The following is a 24290-nucleotide window of genomic DNA, read 5'->3' as shown; positions in this document are numbered from 1 at the left end:
CAACTTGGCGGACGGCAGGGTCGAGAGAGGTATGTTGTTGTGGGGAATCATTATCATTATTTGAATAAATGAATGAATAATAAATGGTCAAACATTCCATCCACGAAATTGGAAACGCCAAGATCTACATCAGCAACTTGGCGGACGGCAGGGTCGAGAGAGGTATGTTGTTGTTGTGGGGAATCATTATTTTACAAAGTGTTTGATACAAAGGAGTTTGTCACCTTGTAACTTTTTTTCAAGAGGTTTATGTTTAGCATATTTCGGCACTTTTCCCAGCATAATCTTTAGCATATTCGGGCAGTTTTTGGAGAGATTACTATCCGGGCTCTAAACTTATTAGTATTTTTCCTTCTTTTTCTAGAATATATTCATCCTGCCTCCGTGGCGTAGTGGTCAAGACGCTCGCCTGGTAAACAGGAGGGCGTGGGTTCGATCCCAGCCGAGGCATGGAATTTTATCCTCATTTATTTGAGAGTGTGACCACATAATAATGGAACTCTAAGGGTTAGGTGGTAGAGAACGCCTCCGGCGTTAACCTCACCTAGTGGTTATCTTCAACTCAAGTGTCTATTATTAATATTATTATTATTATCCTGTGGGGCAGTTCGCAGTTGCCCCTACACCTAAGCCTCAAAGTAGGCTTTTTGGGTATGGCGTTGAGCTCCTTCTAGAATAGGTACTCCTTATTTTTTTTGTTACCCTCGGTGTTGTGGTGTTTTCGGCCATGCAGTTGGGTGGGTGGCCGTGTTTGGTGCTCCTGCTGGGATGGGCGGGGTCTGGTTGGTGTCAGTTTGAAGATTTGGGCATCTCGGGAGGAGAAGGAAGTTCGTCTTCGGACTTTGGTGAGTTTTTCCTTTAATTTTCATTTTTGGTTTTTGTTTTCCTTGTTTCAACATATTATTCAAAATTTTCACTTTTGACAAAATTAGATCTTTTTTTCCAAGTACGTAGGTAGCTACCTACATATGGGTAGGTATTTCTTAAAAATGTCGAAAAGACGTTTGAATTTTGAAGGAAATTGTCTTTTATCAGGACAACAAGGCTGGTCCCTCGGATAATTTAATAGGAACTTTTTGAAACTTTTTTTTTGATACATATACATATTATATTTACCTACCTATTTAAAAAATAAATAGTTCCAATTTTTTCATTTATTTATTTTGTCCCTTTTTGTTGTTACATGATTTTGACTAAAATTCGAAAAGAGTCGGAAATTTTTACAGGATTATTTTGAAAAATAATGTTGAAATCAACACAACTGAAAACAAAGCGAACTACGCTAGCAGACCCTGCTTTAACGTGAAGGAATCGGAAGTTTGAAGTGGTTGTGTGAAGTATAGTTTATCTACCACTTTATCAAAAATGAGTTGTTGATGAATTTGGTACTGCTAAATAATGATCCTGACTCTAGAGAGGCAGAAATTTCCTTGAAAACACTCAATTTCTGATTTCCTCGACCATCATGGAAGCTGTCGTCAATCAACTGAGCGCCCACAGTAAGGAACTCGTGGAAACAGATCGCAAATTTGGCGATTCCAAGAAATTCGTTCGTTTCGAGATCGACTCGAATAAGACCGGAAAAGATCAGTTCGCATCCACGGCAATATTCGGTGAAAGGTTTGTTCGATTTTAGGATATTATGCCATATTATTTAAAATCAATTTTAACAATCTATTTATTGTAAGCCAGCTTGTAGCGGCGGGCGATAGCGATAGCACGTTGAAAGCACTAATTCCCCATTGATCCCTGAAGGTGAACCATTGTTTCCACTTTCATTGAGACAGAGACTGAGGCAGTTCCTGTACTTGTACCTTGTATTTACCTGAAATAAGTACTACAATTAGATACATAAATTACATATGGATATTTATATTATACATTTATATACCTAATGATGTAGGTACATACATACCTACATAGGTACATCGTTATACCAATACGAGAACAAGTCAGTATCTGGCTACCTGCTGACATTATAAAGAAATTGGTACAAAAAAGTCAACCTTCTTATCTGCATGCTAAGAAGTTTTTAGAATTAATTTTTCCACTTCTGGCTATTTATTATTTTGATAGTTTTTTTTTGTGAATTCAGTGCCGGGGCGTTATGAATTCAAATGGGATTGCTATTTTCGATCACAGAATTAATTTTTCCACTTCTGGCTATTTATTATTTTGATAGTTTTTTTTTGTGAATTCAGTGCCGGGGCGTTATGAATTCAAATGGGTTTGCTATTCGATCACATAAAATTTGAATTAAATATTTATACTCTCAAAGTAATAATCTGCACATTGGCAATTTGAAAATAACTTCTAGGGCTGTAACTAGCTACAAAGGTACTTTATTGCCAGTCCTTGTAAAAGGTCTAGGTCTCACGATGCTCGAGCAGTGCATTCTGACCGTCAACATACTCCTATCGCTCGTTCTTCTCATTTTAATTGCCATTACACTCACACTATTCCACGTCAACTAAGGAAAGAATCGGGGGCGAAAAATCCCCTATTTTTGCGCCAAGAAGCGGCCATTTTTTGCGAAAAATCCCCATTGTTGATTTTTGCGTGAAAAAGCGAGCATTTTTTTTTTGTGCTAAAAATCCCCACTGACCGTCAACATACTCCTATCGCTCGTTCTTCTCATTTTAATCGCCATTACACTCACACTATTCCACGTCAACTAAGGAAAGAATCGGGGGCGAAAAATCCCCCAATTTTGCGCCAAGAAGCGGCCATTTTTTTGCGAAAACTCCCCATTGTTGATTTTCGCGTGAAAAAGCGAGCAATTTTTTTTTTTTTGCTAAAACCCCCACTTTTGATATCCGCGTCCGCAAAAAAGCGGTTCATTTTTTTTACCCTCGGTGTTGTGGTGTTTTCGGCCATGCAGTTGGGTGGGTGGCCGTGTTTGGTGCTCCTGCTGGGATGGGCGGGGTCGGGTTGGTGTCAGTTTGAAGATTTGGGCATCTCGGGAGGAGAAGGAGGCTCGTCTTCGGACTTTGGTGAGTTTTTCCTTTAATTTTCATTTTTGATTTTTGTTTTCTTTGTTTCAACATATTATTCGAAATTTTCACTTTTGACAAAATTAGATCTTTTTTTCCAAGTACGTAGCTACCTACATATAGGTAGGTATTTCTTAAAAATGTCGAAAAGACGTTTGAATTTTGAAGGAAATTGTCTTTTATCAGGACAACAAGGCTGGTCCTGGTCCCTCGGATAATTTAATAGAAACTTTTTTTTGATACATATACATATTAAATTTATCTACCCATTTAAAAAATAAATAATTCCAAGTTTTTCATTTATTTATTTTGTCCCTTTTTGTTGTTACATGATTTTGACTAAAATTCGAAAAGAGTTGGAAATTTTTACAGAATTATTTTGAAAAATAATGTTGAAATCAAACAATTAAAAACACTTAAAAATAAAATGTCGATTACCATTTTCGCCCCTCGAACAGTTTGAAGCAAACCAAGCTATTTCCCTTTCAATTTTCAGCTCAGCTGTTTAGCAAATGTGTCCGTGGTACTCCAGAGTTTGACCATTGTATCAAGGATGCCATCAACAATGCCCGAGCTTTCTACACTACCGGTAAGCATATTTAACCTATTTTTTTTTGTACAATAAAACACTTTTTATTTATTTTTAAACATAGGTACCTATACAATAACTCTCTCTATTGATGATTTTACTCCTTGTCTAAACTAATCTTTCTTATTTACCTCCGGGTATAACTATTTTCGTCAATATCTGTAATTTCGAGAAGATCCCTAAGGTTCGATTCCCGTCCGGGGAGAACTTTATCCTAAAAAAGACAAGGTTTGTTCCCGGAACGGCTGACTCTCTCCTATCCCGTTCTCCTTCTCTCTTCGATTTCCGGACGTTAAGGACCTCTGGTGTTACAGGTTACAGCTCCCTCTATCTTGTACCTATTTCGCTTTCAATTTTCAGCTCAGCTGTTTAGCAAATGTGTCCGTGGTACTCCAGAGTTTGACCATTGTATCAAGGATGCCATCAATAATGCCCGAGCTTTCTACACTACCGGTAAGCATATTTTTTTTTGTACAATAAATCACTTTTTATTTATTTTTAAACATAGGTACCTATACAATAACTCTCTCTATTGATGATTTTACTCCTTGTCTAAACTGATCTTTCTTATTTACCTCCGGGTATAACTATTTTCGTCAATATCTGTAATTTCGAGAAGATCCCTAGGTTCGATTCCCGTCCGGGGAAAACTTTATCCTAAAAAGACAGGGTTCGTTCTCGGAACGGCTGGCTTTCTCCTATCCCGTTCTCCTTCTCTCTTCGATTTCTGGACGCCAAGATCTCTGGAGTTACAGGGTACAGCTCCCTCTATCTTGTTCTTCCTCGCCTTTTCCCGTGTTCAGACGGGGTCGGCGTTTTCCGTCAGCCTCTCAATGAGCCCTAACTAGGGTGATTGCTTTGGGCTGACATTTGGTTTTGGCTACAAAACATTTTAAGAGCGGATACCTTTCGCACTCAACCTTTGACATTTCTTTAGCAAGGGACATTTCAGGCTGGTATCCTCCCTGTTTAAAAGTCCCCCAGCCAGACTAAGCTGGTCTAATCCCTGTTTAACGTCCCCCAGCCAGACTAAAAAAAAGGAATATCTAATAAAAATAATTTAATAAATATATCCCTTGATTTTTGTTCCTCCCTCAGGAGTACCCGAGCTCAATTTGCCTCCCATTGATCCATGGAATCTGGATGAAGTGGAACAGTACAGGAGTAGCTACGAAATCAAGCTGACCAATATCCAGGAGTCTTCTTGGGCAAAGGCTACCATTTATAAGTTCAAGTAGGTAATTGAAAATATAAGTAGTCAGCTACCATGGCGCAGTGGTCTCTGCGCTTGCCTTGCACGCGGGAGACTAGGGTTCGATTCCCGGCGGGGTAAAAAAATTTGCATCATGCAAATTATTGATTCCGTGACTGGCTGTTGCGGGGCCCACTCAGCCTCGTGAGGAAAATGATAGCTATTTATTAATGCGCATAGCGACCGGTGCCAGCATGGTAGGTAAACGTTGGGTGTTGGATTATTGAGATATTAGATATTGAGAAATTAGGAAAATCCTACAATATGATAACACAAAGAAACGACATTTAGGTATTTTTTTGTTTTATTTTTCAGATCCAACTTGAAACCAGGAGGCTATGTCCAGTTTACCCAGTTTGCTCCCATTACTTCCCTAGAAGGAGAATATAGAGCTTTGGGGAAAAAGGCCAAGGGCTTCAGCGAAGGAAGATTCAACTTTACCCTCCGTGAGTGCATATCTTTTTTCTTTCGGGAAGTTTCGTAGATTCGGCACTTTTCCTAGCATAATCTTTAGCATATCTGGGCGATTTTGGAGAGACTATTTTCCGGGTTCTAGTTATTAGTGTTTTTTCTGCTTCTTGTACAATAGATTCGTATAAGCTTAACCCATCCTTTGGAACAGTTGCCCTACACCTAAGCTTCGGGGCTTTTTGGGTATGGAGTTCCTTTCGGGAAACGAAAGCGATTCTCTTCTGAAAACTGAAGTAGCACCTATAACGGAACCAGTTCCCTTTTGGAAATCTGAATGGCGCCTTACACCTGTACTAAACCATAGGAAATCCAAGATGGTTCGCCATCGGAATTGGTTCCGTTTCCGAAAGTTTTTCACAAATTAAGTGGGTACCACAGCATTACTAAGTGCCTAGCACCTATGACTCATTTACTATTATTTCTCATTCATCACCAATCTTTTCACTCTGACAATGCCGCCACTGGTCGCTACTCGATCAAAGTAGCTACTGCATTGTCCTCAGTTCCTCCCTCAGGAGTACCCGAGCTCAACCTGCCTCCCATTGATCCATGGAACCTGGATGAAGTGGAACAATACAGGAGTAGCTATGAAATCAAGCTGACCAATATCCAGGAGTCTTCCTGGGCAAAGGCCACCATTTATAAGTTCAAGTAGGTAAACTTGAAAATATAAGTAGTCAGCTACCTTGGCGCAGTGGTCTCTGCGCTTGCCTTGCACGCGGGAGACGGGTTCGATTCCCGGTGGGGTCAAAAAATTTGCATCATGCAAATTATTGATTCCGTGACTGGCTGTTGCGGGGCCCACTCAGCCTCGCGAGGAAAATGAGTAGCCATTTATTAATGCGCATAGCGACCGGTGCCAGCATGGTAGGTAAACATTGGGTGCTGGATTATTGAGATATTAGGAAAATCCTACAATGCTGCAGTGACTCAGTGAGCACCAAAGTGATGATATGATAACACAAAGAAACGACATTTATTTTTTTGTTTTATTTTTCAGATCCAACTTGAAACCAGGAGGCTATGTCCAGTTTACTCAGTTTGCTCCCATTACCTCTCTAGAGGGAGAATATAGAGCTCTGGGAAAAAAGGCCAAGGGCTTCAGTGAAGGAAGATTCAACTTTACCCTCCGTGAGTGCATATCTTTTTTCTGTCGGGAAGTTTCGTAGATTCGGCACTTTTCCTAGCATAATCTTTAGCACATCTGGGCAATTTTGGAGAGACTATTTTCCGGGTTCTAGTTATTAGTGTTTTTTCTGCTTCTTGTTCTGTCGGGAAGTTTCGTAGATTCGGCACTTTTCCTAGCATAATCTTTAGCATATCTGGGCGATTTTGGAGAGACTATTATCCGGGTTCTGGTTATTAGTGTTTTTTCTGCTTCTTGTTCTGTCGGGAAGTTTCGTAGATTCGGCACTTTTCCTAGCATAATCTTTAGCATATCTGGGCGATTTCGGAGAGACTATTATCCGGGTTCTAGTTATTATGTTTTTTCTGCTTCTTGTAGAATAGATTCGTATAAGTTTAACCCATCCTTTGGGGCAGTTGCCCTACACCTAAGGGCTTTTTGTGTATGGAGTTCCTTTCGGGAAACGAAACCGATCCTCTTCTGAAAACTGAAATGGCACCTATAACGGAACCGGTTCCCTTTTGGAAATCTGAATGGCGCCTTACACCTGTACTAAACCATAGGAAATCCAAGTTGGTTCACCATCGGAATTGGTTCCATTTCCGAAAGTTTTTCACAAATTAAGTGGGTACCACAGCATTACTAAGTGCCCAGTACCTATGACTCATTTAGTAGCAATGAGAAAAAAAAAAAAAAAAAATTGCTCCCTCCCTTCATTTTGTCTGGTATTTCCCAAGTACATAAAAGAAACCGGTAGACCGGTACATAAGATACAGATAAATAAATGTTTTATATATTGTACCTAGGTTTGTATCTGGTCGTTAAAAAATTAAAACCGTCTGGTATTATGCACATTAAATATTATTGTATGTATACATATATAAGAGTTAAGATTACATATGTGACAACACGATTTTACATAGGTACCTATATCTATTTATTTCAATAATAGTAGGTATGTGTTTTCCCGGGGCTTTGTATATTACCTATGTATGTAATTATGTTCATTCTATGTAATTATGAATGTTTTGTTTCAATACAAAATAATGTGAATGTTATTATGTGAATGTTGGACAAATGTTCTGACCAATCACGACTTGAGTTCGACTCCGTCAAGAAGAAAAAATTTAGCGATTTTCTCCAAGAGGATTCATAGAGGGACCTGTAACAAAGGAGTTCTTATCGTCCCGAAATGGAAGAGAGGAGGATAGAATAGGAGAAAGCCAGCCGTTCCGAGGAAACCTCATCTGTTTAGAATAAAATCCGCCCCGGGCGCAAATCGAACCCGCCGCGGCCTCCCCCCCCCCCAAACCCGATGCTGGATACGCCCATGATCCTAGTAATTCCCAAAATACATCTCTCGATGGCCCTCTGGGTAAATCGCAATTTTTAGTCCGTCCTTCCTTTATTATTACAATGTAAATGCTGTTTCTTTGTGTTATTATGTTTATGTCACAACTTTGGTGCTCACTGCAGCATTGTAGGATTTTTCCAATATCTCAATAATCCTAAAATCCAATGTTTACCTACCATGCTGGCACCGGTCGCTATGCGCATTTATATGTCATAGCTACTCATTTTCCTCACGAGGCTGAGTGGGCCCCGCAACAGCCAGTCACGGAATCAATCATTTGCATGATACAAATTTCTTGACTCCGCCGGGAATCGAACCCGGGTCTCCCGCGTGCAAGGCGAGCGCAGTGACCACTACGCCATGGGAGCTGACGCTACGCCATGGGAGCTGACGGGAATCATTATTTTACAAAGTGTTTGATACAAAGGGGTTTTATGTCACCTTATAACTTTTTTTCAAGAGGTTTATGTTTAGCATATTTCGGCACTTTCCCCCCCAGCATAATCTTTAGCATATTTGGGCAGTTTTTGGAGAGATTACTATCCGGGCTCTAAAGTTATTAGTATTTTTCCTTCTTTTTCTAGAATATATTCATCCTGTGGGGTAGTTGCCCCTACACCTAAGCCTCAAAGTAGGCTTTTTTGGGTATGGCGTTGAGCTCCTTCTAGAATAGGTACCTACTACTTATTGTATTTTTGGCTCCCGGATTCCTAATTCTCATCCTGGATTTGATTTCAGAAAACTTCGACAACCTGGTGATCAACTCGTTCTGGAAGTTCGGATTCCCCCTCGTGCGCCCATTGGTTGAAGAACTGCTAGACTCCGCCTACTCCAAGAAATACACCGAGATCTTCGCCAACTTCAACTGGGATAGTCTTCTGCCGCCGGCGTCCTTTTGAAAATCTAGCACACTAAAACCTGAGCCGCCACCATTTAGATTTTTTTTTTAGTTTTAGATAAATTTCCTTTAAGGCCCGTTCCCACGTGTGAGTTTCATCCGATTTTCATCCTTTTGAAAATCTAGCACACTAAAACCTGAGCCGCCACTATTTAGATTTTTTTTAGTTTTAGATAAATTTCCTTTAAGGCCCGTTCTCACTTGTGAGTTTCATCCGATTTTTCCAGATTGTTCAGAATGTTCTGTAGGTATGTAATGAGAGGGAGAGAGAGAGAGAGAGAGAGAGAGAGAGAGAGAGAGGGGGAGACAGAGAGAGAGAGGGAGACAAAGAGGGAGAGAGAGAGAAAGAGAGGGAGAGAGAGAGAGAGAGAGAGAGATTATTTTATAGAATTTGGCCCCATTAAAAGTTGATAAAAAGATATATATAGCTAATATAGATACCTACCTACCTATACATTAGCTCCTGAATAGGTACCTACTTTCTGAGGAAAAAGTTCGTAGATTAATTATTATTAGACAATTTAATGGATTCAGAAAGATTTTTTAAGTAACAGCAGAGAAGATTTTGATTTATGTATTAAAGGAATTTTAATTGTGTTAAGCATAAATGCTTGTCACAAATGTCGTTCCCTGCTTAATGCACTACGCTAAATTTTATGGCTTCACTTGGACTCGAACCACCAACCTCCAGATCCGAAGTCCACCGCGCTAACCACTACACCACTGAGGTTTTTTAAGTAACAGAGAGGTAAGCAGAGAACATTTTGATTTATAATTCGATTCGAAAGTAATAAGTGACTACAAAAGGTCAAATGGCATACTTCGGATATAAAGTTTGACATTTTCAAATACCAGGCCAAATGGCCTTTGGGAGATCTTAACAATCAAGTATAGCTACAAGTTTAATCTCTACGTGTATGTTTTGTATACGCCTCTTATAAAAAGTAGGCATTTTGAGCTTACAACTAGAATTAAAAAAATTCACGATAGCAACTATGGTGTAAATGAGGCTTACCTTCTTCTTACCTATCAACTATCACCGTGTGATGAACCTTCACTTTTCCGTCCAAGAATTACCTATGTCCACTTGTATTACCAATGTCAGATTTAGCACTAAAGTATACCAAATTTTAGAATATTTGCACTTTCACAGTTACCAATTTGATGTAATTTCTGTTACTCAAATGTAGTCTATTGGGCCAGGCTATTATTTATCTGTAGGTACATCACAAATACATAAAATGATAAACAAAAAGAAAACCTCTTGTTGCCAGAAATGGTACTGACAAAATGTCTTTTATTTTCTTTATCCTTTATCATTGAACACAGTAAAAGTTGCCGACCCGAGGGCTCAGATTAAGCTTTGTATTTTTCAGAGCTCCTCAAAAGGTCGCACAATTCCAGTGGTCATCAAAATGGAGCCCTCGATGCCCGAACTCCGCGCCTTCTTCAACAGCCCCCTCCAATTCCAAAACGAGATCCTCTTCTACACACCATTGGATTCTCTAGTCAGTCTAGTCAAAGATCTCACTCAAAAGGGCAAGAATCTCTAGACAGGTTTGTATATTCTTTTCACATAAATCCGTTGTCAATAATGTGCTTGAGGATCTCCCCGACAGCCTTGGTCCCTTCTTCGCCACTCGTACTCAGGTAGGTACACCTGAACAGGTGTAGGTACCTGTGAGGTCTACCTGACAGTGAGTGGCTGGCCTAAGACTTAGCTTCGCAAGTGGGTACATACTTACCTGTTGCTTAATTGCCGACCCGAGGGCTCAGATTAAGCTTTGTATTTTTCAGAGCTCCTCAAAAGGTCGCACAATTCCAGTGGTCATCAAAATGGAGCCACCGGTTCTCGAACTCCGCGCCTTCTTCAACAGCCCCCTCCAATTCCAAAACGAGATCCTCTTCTACACGGAACTCCTGCCGTTTCTGGCCTCTTTTTCCACCGGCCGCGACAGGCCGCAGTTTGCCCATTTCCTCAAAGGCTCCAGTCCGGATGAAGTCCTTGGCAGTTATGTGATGATGCAGAACGCATCCCAGGAGGGCTTTCGCCTGTCGAAGGATAATCCGTTGCTGAATTTGAGCCACTTTTTGCTGACCGTGAACCGACTGGGTAAGTGACGATGGTCTTAGTTTTAGACGAGGAGGATTCAGCTCTATGTTTAATGAGCTTGTATATGAATTGTGATACTAAATAAAAAACATCTACTTATCTATCTTTCTTCTTGTACATGGAAGCTAGTCAAAGAACTTGGATAATTTCACACTTGACAATTTCTAGCGAAAAGTAGACAACTAGACACCCTTTGTCGTCAGAGTTAATTTTGTACTTAAATATGTTAAAAACCACTCAAAAAACGGCCCCTGCTTTTGGGGCCTTATTAGACACAGGCCTTATTTCTAATGGGACACTAATGGGACACACACACCGCACTGTCTCGGAGTTTTCGCCGAATAAACAGACAGCAAAAGAGTTGAGTACTAGAAACTTAACCCATCCTTTAGGGCTGTCTAGCACATAAGCCTCAGATTGGGTTTTTTGAGTATGAGTCGAGTACTAAGTTGGAACTCACTTTGATCTTTCAACACCCCTCCTCTTTGTTCTTATTTTGGAACAGATTGAATATTGCTGATTCTCTTTCCTTCCAACCCTGTAGAGCTCCAAGTCCATGTACAATCAGATTCCTTCTTTTCATTTCAGCATTTACCTTAGCTTCACATCTGACAATTTTTTGCTCCAATATTTGATCTTTGTTGTTCAAGTCTTTCACATTTTCTTTCACTTCCTGAATTGCTTCATTTACGTTTCAAAACTAAATAAAAAACATCTACCTATCTATTTTTCTTCTTGTACATGGAAGCTAGTCAAAGAACTTAGATAATTTCACAACTTAGACAATTTCTAGTGACAAGTAGACAACTAGACACCCTTTGTCATCAGAGTTAATTTTGTACTTAACTATGTTAAAAACCACTCAAAAACGGCCCCTGCTTTTGGGGCCGTATTAGACACAGGCCTTATTTCTAATGGGACACACCGCACTGTTTCGGAGTTTTAGCCAAACAAACAGACAGCAAAAGAGTCGAGTACTAGAAACTTAACCCATCCTTTAGGGCTGTCTAGCCCCTACACATAAGCCTCAGATTGGGTTTTTTGAGTATGAGTCGAGTACTAAGTTGGAGCTCACTTTGATCTTTCAACACCCCTCCTCTTTGTTTCAGGCAGATTCCACGGGCTCTCCTACATAGCCAAGAGTCGGAACCGATCTAAACTGACCGATCTGGTCGGCCGAATCCAAGAAACCAGTTGGACCGATTCCCGCATCGCCAATGGTGACATTCAAAACGATTTCATCTCAGCTTCGGTGAAGCGAAGTATAGGGAAATTTGACAACGATGGGTATGAGCAGTATGCAGAGCAGTTGGCCAGACTGAAGAAGTTGATTGTGGACTGTCCTGTTCGGTTTGTATTTTGTAGCTTTGTACACTGATAAGAATTTATTCATATGAAAAATCAATGACTCATGGCTGGGCCCACAAAGTGGGTTAAAAGGTTAAAACTCTTTAAGTTTAGATTCGTAGGTTCGTTGACCCATCCTTTTGGGCTGTCCAGCCCCCACACCTAAGCCTCAGTTTGGGCTTTTTGTGTATGGGGTTAAGCGAGACTTAACTCTCAAGTTTGGACTGTCCTGTTCGGTTTGTATTTTGTAGCTTTGTACACTGATAAGAATTTATTCATATGAAAAATCAATGACTCATGGCTGGGCCCCCACAAAGTGGGTTAAAAGGTTAAAACTCTTTAAGTTTAGATTCGTAGATTCGTTGACCCATCCTTTTGGGCTGTCCAGCCCCCACACCTAAGCCTCAGTTTGGGATTTTTGTGTATGGGGTTAAGCGAGACTTAACTCTCAAGTTCAACTCTTAAACATGAGACAATCCACAGTAGTAAAACTCAACCTAAGGAGTACGGTAGTGATCCGCCCGCCAAGTCAAAAAAGTTCGAATTCAATTTTACTCCTTGTAGCACGGCAGTGCACCAGGCTAAAGTTCCTGTATTTCAATGAGGTACTTACTTAAGTTAAGTTACTTAAGTAAGTACCTGTAGTAATGAGGTATTCTTCTTATACCTATTTCAGGTTCATGAGGGACAAAAAAGTTCGAATTCAATTTTACTCCTTGTAGCACGGCAGTGCACCAGGCTAAAGTTCCTGTATTTCAATGAGGTACTTACTTAAGTAAGTAGTAATGAGGTATTCTTCTTATACCCATTTCAGGTTCATGAGGGATATAACCACACCGAAGGAACCAATGGCGGTCGTGTGTCATGGAGACTTCTGTAGGAATAATATCCTGTTCAAATATGGCGAGACGAACGTTACTGAGGTAATTCATAAGCGCAGCAGCTCTCCGCCCCGCCAAGTCAAGAAAGTTCGACAGCTTATCTATCACTTACCCTCGCTGGCGTAGTGGTCAAGACGCTCGCCTGGTTAACAGGAGGGCTAATGGCGGTCGTGTGTCATGGAGACTTCTGTAGGAATAATATCCTGTTCAAATATGGCGAGACGAACGTTACTGAGGTAATTCATAAGTGCGGCAGCTCTCCGCCCCGCCAAGTCAAGAAAGTTCGACAGCTTATCTATGGTCAAGACGCTCGCCTGGTTAACAGGAGGGCGTGGGATCGAACCCAGCCGAGGCATGGAATTTTATCCTCATTAATTTGAGAATTTGACCACATAATAATGGAGCTCTAAGGTTAGGTGGTAGAGAACGCCTCCGGTGTTAACCTCGCCTAGTGGTTGCCTTCCACTCAAGAGTCTATTATTATTACTTACCAATGCGAGGTCAAAGTTTGAGCTTGAGGCCATTTCCGAGTTTGCCCGTTTGTATGCTCGTTCGTTGTCTTTGGAAACGTTGATAAATGATAAAAGTTATCAGTTATCATTGTTCAACAAAAAGTTTTTTTATCTGTGTGCATAAAGTGTGTGATGGTTCATTGAACTTAATAGGCTAGGAATAGCTTACGTGAACATTATGCGTAGACTGTGAATGGAAAGTCATTTTTGAGGTCATTTACTCAAGCTCAGACTTACCGACAGAACTAGGTCTATTAGACCGCCGCGCCGGAACGTGTGTTGCTTTTGACCTAGTTCTCTCAGGCGGTCTGAAAATTGTATCAAACTTTTGTTTTGATTTCAACCTATCATTTAACTTGGGTGATTTTTTTTTTACTTACATAGGCGATAAAAAATAAATAAATAATCAAAATTCAATAATACCACCTACTGACTTAGTAATCTACGTTAATCTCATGGAAGTGATTACTGAAGTGGAGAAATTATTGATAGTAGTTTATCAGTACCTAAGTTGTAAACATAGTACTCGACAATACTTGGGCCTTAGTAAGGAACTAAAATAAAATTGTATTAGAGATTGGAGTTTTTACTAGCAAATGAGTCATAATTTTATTCGCCAGAAATGGACTTCCGAATACATATAAGCACTTATAACCTGTTGGTTTTCCACACTAGCCACATACCTTCCGCAGTTGCAGCGACTCTGTAGTCATTATTTTCACTTACTTACCCTTAGGGATAAATCTGGAGTTTCGACAAAGGGGACAAAAGCTAAATAATAATTCTAAGGTTCTTTATTTTTACGGTTTTTCAGCTTAGATAAATCGGAAGATAAAGTTTGAAGACAGCTCAATTCATGTGTTTTTGACGAACATGACATTTTAATCTACGTCAATGTTTAGATGTACACTTTAATCTATATTCTCAATCTACACTTCAATGTTCTTCTGAGAATATGATGCATTAACATTACGTAATCTGTAAGCTGTAAGTGTTGTCTCAACACAGATTAAAGATCCCTTATGGTCAGCAGTTTATCATTTTTCGAAGCAAAGCCATTATGACGTTACTGTATACATAGGTACATATCGCTTTGTGAAGTTATGTGAAAGTATGTAGGCATAGAATAGGGACCCTTAAGAGCACCAACAGAGTTTTCCTAGGAGCCAGGAGCCACAGAAAAGCAGGGGATCCGGAGGAAGTTTCTTCTCAAAGTGAAATGATTTCCCAGCTTTCCCAATTTCTACCAAGGTCAAATGTTCTGATGACTCTTTACAGGGACAGAGGACTTTAAACAGGGAGGACCCCAGCCTGAAATTCCCCTTGCTTAATAAATAGCAAAGGTTGGGTGCGAAGGATTCTTTCCGAGGCCTCAAAAATCTTTAAACTGATTTTCCTCCATTTTCAGGACTCCGTCAACGGTAACAAAAGTGTCAACGGTTCCGCGAACGACTCTTCGCCATCCGACGTCCTGTTTTTCGACATGGCCACTATTCGGTACGCCTCCCCCGTCATGGATCTGTCCTTTTTCATCTACCTGAATTCGAACGCGGAAATGAGATCGCGACATTGGGACCAAATATTGGACAGCTATCATCAGGGCGTGAGGACGACCGTGGAGGGATATGCTAACACACACAACGTGGACGTGATAAGGGGTGAGTGACGTGATGAGGTGTGAGTGACAGTGACAACGCAGGTCTTATCGTCCCTGTCGTACATGGAGACTTACTGTAGGGTTAGCTAATCCTCAGCATAACACCTTGTTTAGACTGCGGGAGTAAAGGGACTTTTGAGTCCTATCCCAGCAGGATAAACAAGGTATATTCTATTCTATTTCACTATTTCAGGGAAGGACGCCTTCACTGCTTCCTCTCAATCTTCCACCTCCGGCATCTTCCTTCCATCACTGGAGGACATCCATGCGGAGTTTATTAATCACGCCCTCTACGGCTTTGTTAACTGCTCGTTCTTCCTCCCCATGATGATGGAGAAAGCGCCGCTCCCCGTAAAAGACTGTGGTGAAACCTTCCACCTCCGGCATCTTCCTTCCATCACTGGAGGACATCCATGCGGAGTTTATTAATCACGCCCTCTACGGCTTTGTTAACTGCTCCTTCTTCCTTCCCATGATGATGGAGAAAGCGCCGCTCCCCGGAAAAGACAGTGGTGAAAGAAGAGGAACAGAGCGAGATCTAACACTGGTGTGGCGTAGACGACGTCTGCCCAGTCTATGAACTTGACGTCCGTAGGCGTTTCTGTAGTGTTAAGACGAGGGTGTGACGTCTCTTTGCATAGCTTTTCATCATTTGATTCAGTGATACTTGTGTCCAGGTTGGGGACTGCGTCTGCATACTTGAAGAGCATATTGTTCCTGGTTAGGTCTCCATGACAGAGAACACTCATCTTCTCATTGGGTTTAAATATAAGTGGAAGCCGCTCTGATATGTGGGCGATATATTCTTTTAAGTTGGACAGTTTGTTTTGGTATTCTGGTATACCTTCCACGTAGGCGACAGCTCGTTTTGCACATGCTGTGCAAAACGTATAGTACGGACTTGAACTTTTTGCCATCCAAACACGGATGTCCTTCAGGGAGCTCACTTTGGCCATGAACTGTTCATTTTTTCGGATAGGTAGACCTGACACCTGATGAGCACACACACTATCAGATACGGCTGAAAAGGTCCGTCTGTCAGGTCTACCTGATAGTAAGTGGCTGGCATTACATCGGCTTCTCACATTCTAGTTTTGCTTGTGGCAGGAATGAGTTAGTCAGACAAAACTGATTGTGTGTAACAGAAAAAGGAGACAACATTTTTTCAAGGACTTTATAACTTCTAAGAAATCTAAGGCCTTTAGTGACGGGGTTTTACTTACCATTCGGATAGTTACCCGCCTACTCATATTCCTCACCCAGTGTTACCAAATTGGTCAACTGATCACCCACGTTGCTTAATAAGAAATTTCTCTCCTGTTGCTCCTACAGGACAGGACTGCGGCGGAAGTGATCCAGGAGGACTGGTGGAATCTGCCCCTGGAGGAGCAGATCCGGTTTCAGAACTCCGTTGGGGGAGAAGAGGGAACGGCGGCTATTAACGACATTGTGGAGCATTTGTTCGAGATGAAATTCGTGTGACTCGTGCTGTCTCGGGCCGCGGGACAATGTACTATCACTGTTAGGCCACCCGAACACCATCAATACTATTGACCTCTGTGGCTGAGTGGTCAAGAGCACGGATTCTCAACCTGGAAGTGCTCGGTTCGAATCCGGCCAGGACGGAAATTTTCTGACCGAAACTTTTCTGTTCTTAGATAGGTATAGATGTAAAAGAATGTGGTGCCAAGGTACATTCACAATGTACTATCACTGTTAGGCCACCCGAACACCATCAATACTATTGACCTCTGTGGCTGAGTGGTCAAGAGCACGGATTCTCAACCCGGAGGTGCTGGGTTCGAATCCGACCAGGACGGAAATTTTCAGACCGAAACTTTTCTGTTCTTGGATAGGTATGGATGTAAAATAATGTGGTGCCAAGGTACATTTTTTTTCTTTTTTAACTATTGACAAAAGTGTAAAAATATTGGTATTGTGCACGAATATCACGCTTTCACGATAGCAACTATGGTGTAAATGAGGCTTACCTTCTTCTTACCTATCAACTATCACCGTGTGATGAACCTTCACTTTTCCGTCCGAAAAATCGGACCCTCTAACTCTCAGTTTGAGAGTGTCACCACTTGTATTACCTATGTAAGATTTAGCACTAAAGTATACCAAATTTTAGAGTAATTGCACTTTGCACTGTAGGTACATCACAAATACATAAAATGATAAACAAAAAGAAAAACTCTTGTTGCCAAAAATGGTAGCAACAAAATGTCTTTTATTTTCTGTATCCTTTATCATTGAACACAGTAAAAATAAACACAGCCAAGAGAAATGGAATCAAAATTTCAACACAAATGTCGGAAGATGTTCTACCGAACCCATTGGATTCTCTAGTCAGTCTAGTCAAAGATCTCACTCAAAAGGGCAAGAATCTCTAGACAGGTTTGTATATTCTTTTCACATAAACCCGTTGTCAATAATGTGCTTGAGGATCTCCCCGACAGCCTTGGTCCCTTCTTCGCCACTCGTACTGAGTCTGAGCTGAATTATCTCCTCATCATTCAGCTTCCCCCACTTACTCCGGTCTTCTTGGACTTTCTGCATCATCACCGGCAGAAAGAATGAGCAGGACAGATATCCCAACATCGCTTTCGGCTTGAATTCGTCGAGGATTTCTTCATACAACTTACTCCGGTCTTCTTGGACTTTCTGCATCATCACCGGCAGAAAGAATGAGCAGGACAGATATCCCAACATCGCTTTCGGCTTGAACTCGTCGAGGATTTCTTCATACGTTGGAAACTCCACGGTGTGGTGACAGGATTCACAGGTTTGCTTCAAACTATCGTAATAGCTGTGGATCATTTGGTCCCAGTGTTGGACTCTTTGATCCTGACCCGTGTTCAAATATAGGAAGAAAGCAATGTCGAGGACAGGACTCGCGTGAATGATGGTCGCCATGTCGAAGAATTTGACATTCACGGGACGTCCACTATCTTCATATTTGAAGAACATGTTGTTCCTGCAGAAGTCACCGTGACAGAGGACGCTCGTGCGGTCATTGACCTCAAACAACCTCGGGAACCACTCAGCAGGGTTGGCGAGGAATTGCCGAACATTGTCCAGCTTGTCTTTATACTCCTCCAGGCTGGCAAGATACTTGAAGCCCGATTTCGTTGAAGAAGTTTAGTCCTCCGTTGTTCCACTCGGCGGATAGTCGGTCACAGAGTTGCAGTTTGATGAGCACCCCAATCCTACTTTCACGGGCTTTTACAAACATCGGCGAAGTATTTACAATAGCGTTTGATTCGTCATTGCAGGATTCTAGATCTTTTTTGGCACCAAATCTTTTGCTTACTTCTGTATGCAACTCTTTCCCATCAAATCTTTTGTTTTCTCCAGTGTGATCTTCATCTTTACCTTCATACTCGATTATAAGCTCTCCAAATATCGCTGCAGACTGAAAGTTGTCTTGAGCTTTCTTGTCCAATGTTGGTTCGAACTTGATGCTTTTGATATTGGGCAGCTTTTGTTTCAAAAGGGGCATGACTTGATTGGAAATGTACGCGATTCTTGAGTCGTTCATTTTGAGTATTGGTTTCTTCACTTCGATTTGCTCGTGTGTGAATCTGTCGAAAAAGAAACATTTTTTTTGTTATATATTTTTAAATCGGATTTGGTTAGTGGGCACTGTTTACTGATCTCTCCTAGCTAAAGGATTATTGCTTTTGCTGGTAGAACCTACAACCCTATTTTTTGATTAGCTATATTTTTGGTTAAAAAATAAATAGGTAATAATAATAAAAAACCTAATAAATATTATTATTATTTTTATTTTTCATTATTGTTGTCGGTGTCGGTCACCTGCCTCGGTGGTGTAGTGGTCAAGGCGCTCGACTGGTAAACATTTCTTGCCATTCACGCTGAGTTCTTGTTTCAGTTTGGGAACGAGGCTGACAATGTGCTTCAAACTTCGCTGGTAGGGGAGATCTTCCTCAGCATTGGTTCCGTTCATTTTACCTGAAACCAAACCGCGGTGATAGCAGATAATATCGTAGGTAGTCAACCAATTACACTTCAATCCAAAGTGTATACCAAAGGATTAACCAAGTAGCTATCAGTACCAACACTCAAAGATGTGAATTTTATTGTTCTAAGTTAATCCTAGGTAGGTTTAAACCTGGAATTAACCTTAAACTGCGTATTCAAAGAAGGTAAAGCTCACCCTTTTACACATCACCCTGGAGGAATAACTATGTTTACAAAATATGCGAACGAATAATCAAATTGGAGACTGGCAATAGGTACCTATTGGTTGTCAAATTTTTGTTTTGATTTCAACCTATCATTTAACTTGGGTGATTTTTTTTTTACTTACATAGGCGATAAAAAATAAATAAATAATAAAAAATCAATAATACCACCTACTGACTTAGTCTACGTTAATCTCATGGAAGTGATTACTGAAGTGGAGAAATTATTGATAGTAGTTTATCGGTAAGTTGTAAACATAGTACTCGAACTCGACAGTACTTGGGCCTTCGTAGATTCGTATAAGCTTAACGAATCTACGAAGGCCCAAGTACCTTAGTAAGGAACTAAAATTGTACTGGAGATTGGAGCTTTTAAGCGAGGTCAAAGTTTGAGCTTGAGGCCATTTCCGAGTTTGCCCGTTTGTATGCTCGTTCGTTGTCTTTGGAAACGTTGATAAATGATACCTAAAAGTTATCAGTTATCATTGTTCAACAAAAAGTTTTTTTATCTGTGTGCATAAAGTGTGATGGTCCATTGAACTTAATAGGCTGGGAACAGCTTACATGAACACTATGCGTAGACTGTGTATGGAAAGTCATTTTTGAGGTCATTTACTCAAGCTCAGACTCACCGACAGAACTAGGTCTATCAGACCGCCGCGCCGGAATGTGTGTGGCTTTTGACCTAGTTCTCTCAGACGGTCTGAAAATTGAAGGCGGAGCCTTTTTCCGCCACACACGCTCCGACAGAGTCTGAGAGTGAATGGCCGGCATAAAGTAGGCAATGTTCTTTTTTATATTTCCACCCTTAGAAACACAAAAGCTATCAAATACTCACTTTAGCTGATGTAAATCCAAAGCTTCAGCTTAGATAAATCGGAAGATAAAGTTTTCACAATGCAATACTTTTTTAGGCTTAATTATATTTTATACACACAATTTATAACAATTTTTCTAATATTAATTACAAGTATTTTATTTCCTTTATTTATTTTGTATTATTCGTACACTTTTCTAAAATAACAAAACAAACAAACATTTATTTAGATTTATTGATAACCTCAATTTTCCCTCGAATTTCTGTTTACAAAATTAAATTCACAATGACAGGCCCAGTACAAACACGGATCACAATATCTACAACAAATCCAATAACAGATATTTCTTCTCACTTATTAATGCAAAAATTCAAAACACAAACAGTGAAAAATATCTTGCGAAATTGAGAAATCACATTGAAAAATATCTACAAGAATGAATGGAATATTTTAACTTTCACGTAGAAAAAATGGAACTACCTAGTGCAAGTAATGAAAGAATTACGAGCTTCTCCGAAAGATGAGCCCGTACAACTGAGGCACTACGCACTATAACACTATTCAGCTAGTGATCAGCTGAGTGCCTGAGGGGATTTGTATACTGAGAGGATATAATGTAGATATTATGTGTTTAGTATGACCTTGATGCCTATGAGGGGACTCTCGAGGGGTCGATCATTCCCTGCGTGACAGTGATCGACGCGACGTGCAAAAAGATGATATTAACCCATTAGTAACCCAAAAAGATATTAACATCAAAATTTCAAGATCTAGAGAAGAAACTGCCAGAATGATCGCCAACCTTCGAGTGTATACGGTTCAAAAAGACCGAAATAGTTATTTTCAATTAGAGAAGAAGAAGAACAAGAACAAGAAGAAGAAGAAGAAGAAGAAGAAGAAGAAGAAGAAGAAGAAGAAGAAGAAGAGAGAGAGAGAGAGGGATTAGTGACGTCATGATTGAGAAGAGATCTATTTACATAGAAGCACTTTAGATAAAAATTACTTAACACCTATTAAAAAAATATTCTTAACAGTAAACTACCTATGAGGTAGACACCTGAGATAAGGGAATGATAAGAAATAAAAATGATGAAGGGCCCACAACTATTTTTTTAACAGTAATAGATATTAATTTAACGAATTCATAATAATTATTTCATTGTTATTATGACCAGTTATTATTACCTACAATTTTATAATTAGGTAAATGAATCCTGCTTCAATTCATATGGAGAAAGAGAAGAGATCTATTTACATAGAAGCACTTTAGATAAAAATTACTTAACACCTATTAAAAAAATATTCTTAACAGTAAACTATGAGGTAGGCACCTGAGATAAGGGAATGATAAGAAATAAAAATGATGAAGGGCCCACAACTATTTTTTAACAGTAATAGATATTAATTTAATGAATTCATAATAATTATTTCATTGTTATTATGACCAGTTAGTTATTATTACCTACAATTTTATAATTAGGTAAATGAATCCTGCTTCAATTCATATAAATCCTCTATCGATCATATGCATCAGAACTTCCCCAGTCGCTTTGCTGGCAGGCGCTCCACCACATTCCAACATCTCTTTCATATTTTCCTCTTCGGATTTGTTTATCCAATCGCATCTTTCTTTCGGTTTCGTCATCATTTGCGGCAAAAAGAAACTGCTCACGAAAAACGCCAGCATGCAATTGTCTTTGAACTCGTCACAGATGTCTTCGTAAGAAGGGACTGCCACTTGGAACTTGTCCGTTTCACTTCTTAAACTGGCGTAGTAGGTTTGGATCATTGTGTCCCAGTGAGTTGACCTGAGCTGTTGAGAGGTGCTCAAGAAGAGGAACAGAGCGAGATCTAACACTGGTGTGGCGTAGACGACGTCTGCCCAGTCTATGAACTTGACGTCCGTAGGCGTTTCTGTAGTGTTAAGACGAGGGTGTGACGTCTCTTTGCATAGCTTTTCATCATTTGATTCAGTGATACTTGTGTCCAGGTTGGGGACTGCGTCTGCATACTTGAAGAGCATGTTGTTCCTGGTTAGGTCTCCATGACACAGAACACTCATCTTCTCATTGGGTTTAAATATAAGTGGAAGCCGCTCTGATATGTGTGCGATATATTCTTTCAAGTTGGACAGTTTGTTTTGGTATTCTGGTATACCTTCCACGTAGGCAACCGCTCGGGCAGCACAAGCGGTGCAAAACGTATAGTAAGGACTTGAATTTTTTGCCATCCAAACACGGATGTCCTTCAGGGAGCTCATTTTGGCCATGAACTGTTTGCGGTCTAGACCTTTCAGAATGTAGGAACAGGCATGGAACTTTCCCAACTGTCTGAGCGCGAGTAGGATATGCTCCAAGCTCAGGAAAACCCGTGCAGTCGTCAGTCTATAGTTGTGGTCGTTCAGATTCCTTAGAAAAACAATGTCTTCTTGTCGCTTCCCTTCGTCGGAGAAGTAGCCATGAATCATTTCAGTACACAGTGTCCGGACGTCAACTTTTGTGCTGAAATAGGCTGATTGAAATTTGGGGCCCCAAAGTTGAACGGGGCCCCCGTTACGATCTTTCAAAACATTACGATCCCCCAATACAGTTGCCACGCGTATCAATACATATTCATATGCGTGGGAAGTATTATGTAAGATGTACGAGCTAGATACAAACTGAAAACTAGGTGACACTATAATTAGGTCTGAGGATAACAGATTGCGTTATCAAAGCTGTGAGTTTAACCTTATTTTCTTTTTCTTCTTCTTCTTTTTCTTCTTCTTCTTCTTCTTCAAAATGTACTTGGGTCATCCCGTAACAGAGACATACAGACAACCTAGGTGAACGAAAAATAATCAGCTTAAAACTTAAACTAGCCAGCCTAGTTAGATTTCGTTGAAGAAGTTTAGTCCTCCGTTGTTCCACTCGGCGGATAGTCGGTCACAGAGTTGCAGTTTGATGAGCACCCCAATCCTAGTTTCACGGGCTTTTACAAACATCGGCGAAGTATTTTCAATAGCATTTGATTCGTCACTGCAGGATTCTGGATCTTTTTTTATTTATTTATTATGCACTAAAAAAAAAAAAAAAAGAAATTTAGCCTTTTTTTAAAAAAAAAGCAGTAAAATAAAATTTGAATTGAAGTTCTTTTTCTCTCTTGAGATGACCTTAATTCCTTTTTGTACTGGACATAAATTTAAAGTAAAAATCCCTGCTATACCTATCTACTGAATCTAAAATGACCTTTTTTCGGTAGCTACCATCAACAAAATTCCCAAACAGAAATTCGGAAGTCCCCTTGGAAATTTCGAAAGAAGACTTTTTTTTAGTTCTGGAGATTTGATAGAGAGAACGGTAACTGCTAAGGTCTTATCGTCCCGAAATCAAATAGGATAGGAAAAAGCCAGCCGTACCGAGAACGAACTTTATCTGTTACAAGGCAGACGCTATATCTTTCTTTAGATGTCTTTAAAGATGTTTATCTATTAGGTACATAGGTATATGAAAGAATACCAATACAATATTGTAGGTTGTTGTTTATTTCAACATTATGTACTTACGGATAGGTATGTATAATTAGGCTTGCCAAACGTCCCGAATTGGCCGGGACAGTCCCGAATTTCAGGGGGTGTCCCGGCGTCCCGTTCAGTTTTTCATTTTGGGGCGTTTTGTCCCGAATTTCCGTTTTTGTCCCAGAAAAAATTCGGGACGCGTTTTTTAACTTTAAAATTAGGTACCTCTATAAATCAGAATTTGTTCTTAACTTGTTTAAATTTGTCATGCTATCATCAGTTTGCTCTTCCACTTTGCTAAACCTTTAGAAACGAGAAAATGTTGTATTAAACCGCCTTAAACGAAAAAAATGAGCTGGTCCCTTGGATTCTCGTTATCACCTATCGTACCTATGTACATATCGTACCTATGTGATTTCGCGACTATGTTCGCGGATTTGGCGATTATGTTCGCGGACTTGGCGATTATATTCGCGGATTTGCCGATTATGTTCGCGGATTTCGCGATTATGTTCCCGGATTTCGCGATTTTGTTCGCGGATTTGGCGATTATGCTCGCGGATTTGGCGATT

At 40.2% G+C, this 24290-nt stretch overlaps 2 protein-coding genes across 2 annotated transcripts; one reads left to right on the top strand and one right to left on the bottom strand.

Annotated features, from left to right (window-relative positions):
- Window positions 1-1408: 1408 nt before the first annotated feature.
- On the top strand, window positions 1409-16792 carry LOC103508543. Its single transcript, XM_026823121.1, is given in 16 exon segments — window positions 1409-1613; window positions 3490-3582; window positions 3943-4035; window positions 4681-4816; window positions 5150-5280; window positions 5821-5956; window positions 6306-6436; window positions 8524-8672; window positions 10060-10222; window positions 10386-10796; window positions 11906-12146; window positions 12958-13066; window positions 14945-15194; window positions 15387-15567; window positions 15569-15713; window positions 16526-16792. Coding segments are annotated over 16 exon segments (2667 nt in total). The 5' UTR covers window positions 1409-1465; the 3' UTR covers window positions 16676-16792.
- A 594-nt stretch (window positions 16793-17386) lies between these two features.
- LOC103508542 lies at window positions 17387-22727 on the bottom strand. The gene is made up of 6 exons (XM_026823120.1): window positions 21727-22727; window positions 20037-20211; window positions 19045-19171; window positions 18510-18780; window positions 17837-18331; window positions 17387-17725 (listed from the first exon to the last, which is right to left on the bottom strand). The coding sequence occupies exons 1-6, from the start codon at window positions 22687-22689 to the stop codon at window positions 17609-17611; spliced, it is 2148 nt and encodes a 715-aa protein (XP_026678921.1). The 5' UTR covers window positions 22690-22727; the 3' UTR covers window positions 17387-17608.
- Window positions 22728-24290: the final 1563 nt, after the last annotated feature.

Source organism: Diaphorina citri, unplaced genomic scaffold, assembly GCF_000475195.1.
Source record: "Diaphorina citri unplaced genomic scaffold, Diaci psyllid genome assembly version 1.1 scaffold408, whole genome shotgun sequence".
Taxonomy (NCBI): Eukaryota; Metazoa; Arthropoda; class Insecta; order Hemiptera; family Psyllidae; genus Diaphorina; species Diaphorina citri.
This window is presented reverse-complemented; position numbering and strand designations above follow the sequence as displayed.

What these genes read in the sequence shown, in the direction of transcription:
- LOC103508542 (XM_026823120.1), bottom strand. Translation starts at nt 22,689, where the DNA reads ATGATTCATGGCTACTTCTCCGACGAAGGGAAGCGACAAGAAGACATT. An exon ending in TGATCGATAGAGGATTTATA is followed by an intron (nt 20,212 to 21,726) that starts TGAATTGAAGCA and finishes TGTGTTTCTAAG; the next exon opens with GGTGGAAATATAAAAAAGAA. An exon ending in AAGAAATGTTTACCAGTCGA is followed by an intron (nt 18,781 to 19,044) that starts GCGCCTTGACCA and finishes CTTTTTCGACAG; the next exon opens with ATTCACACACGAGCAAATCG.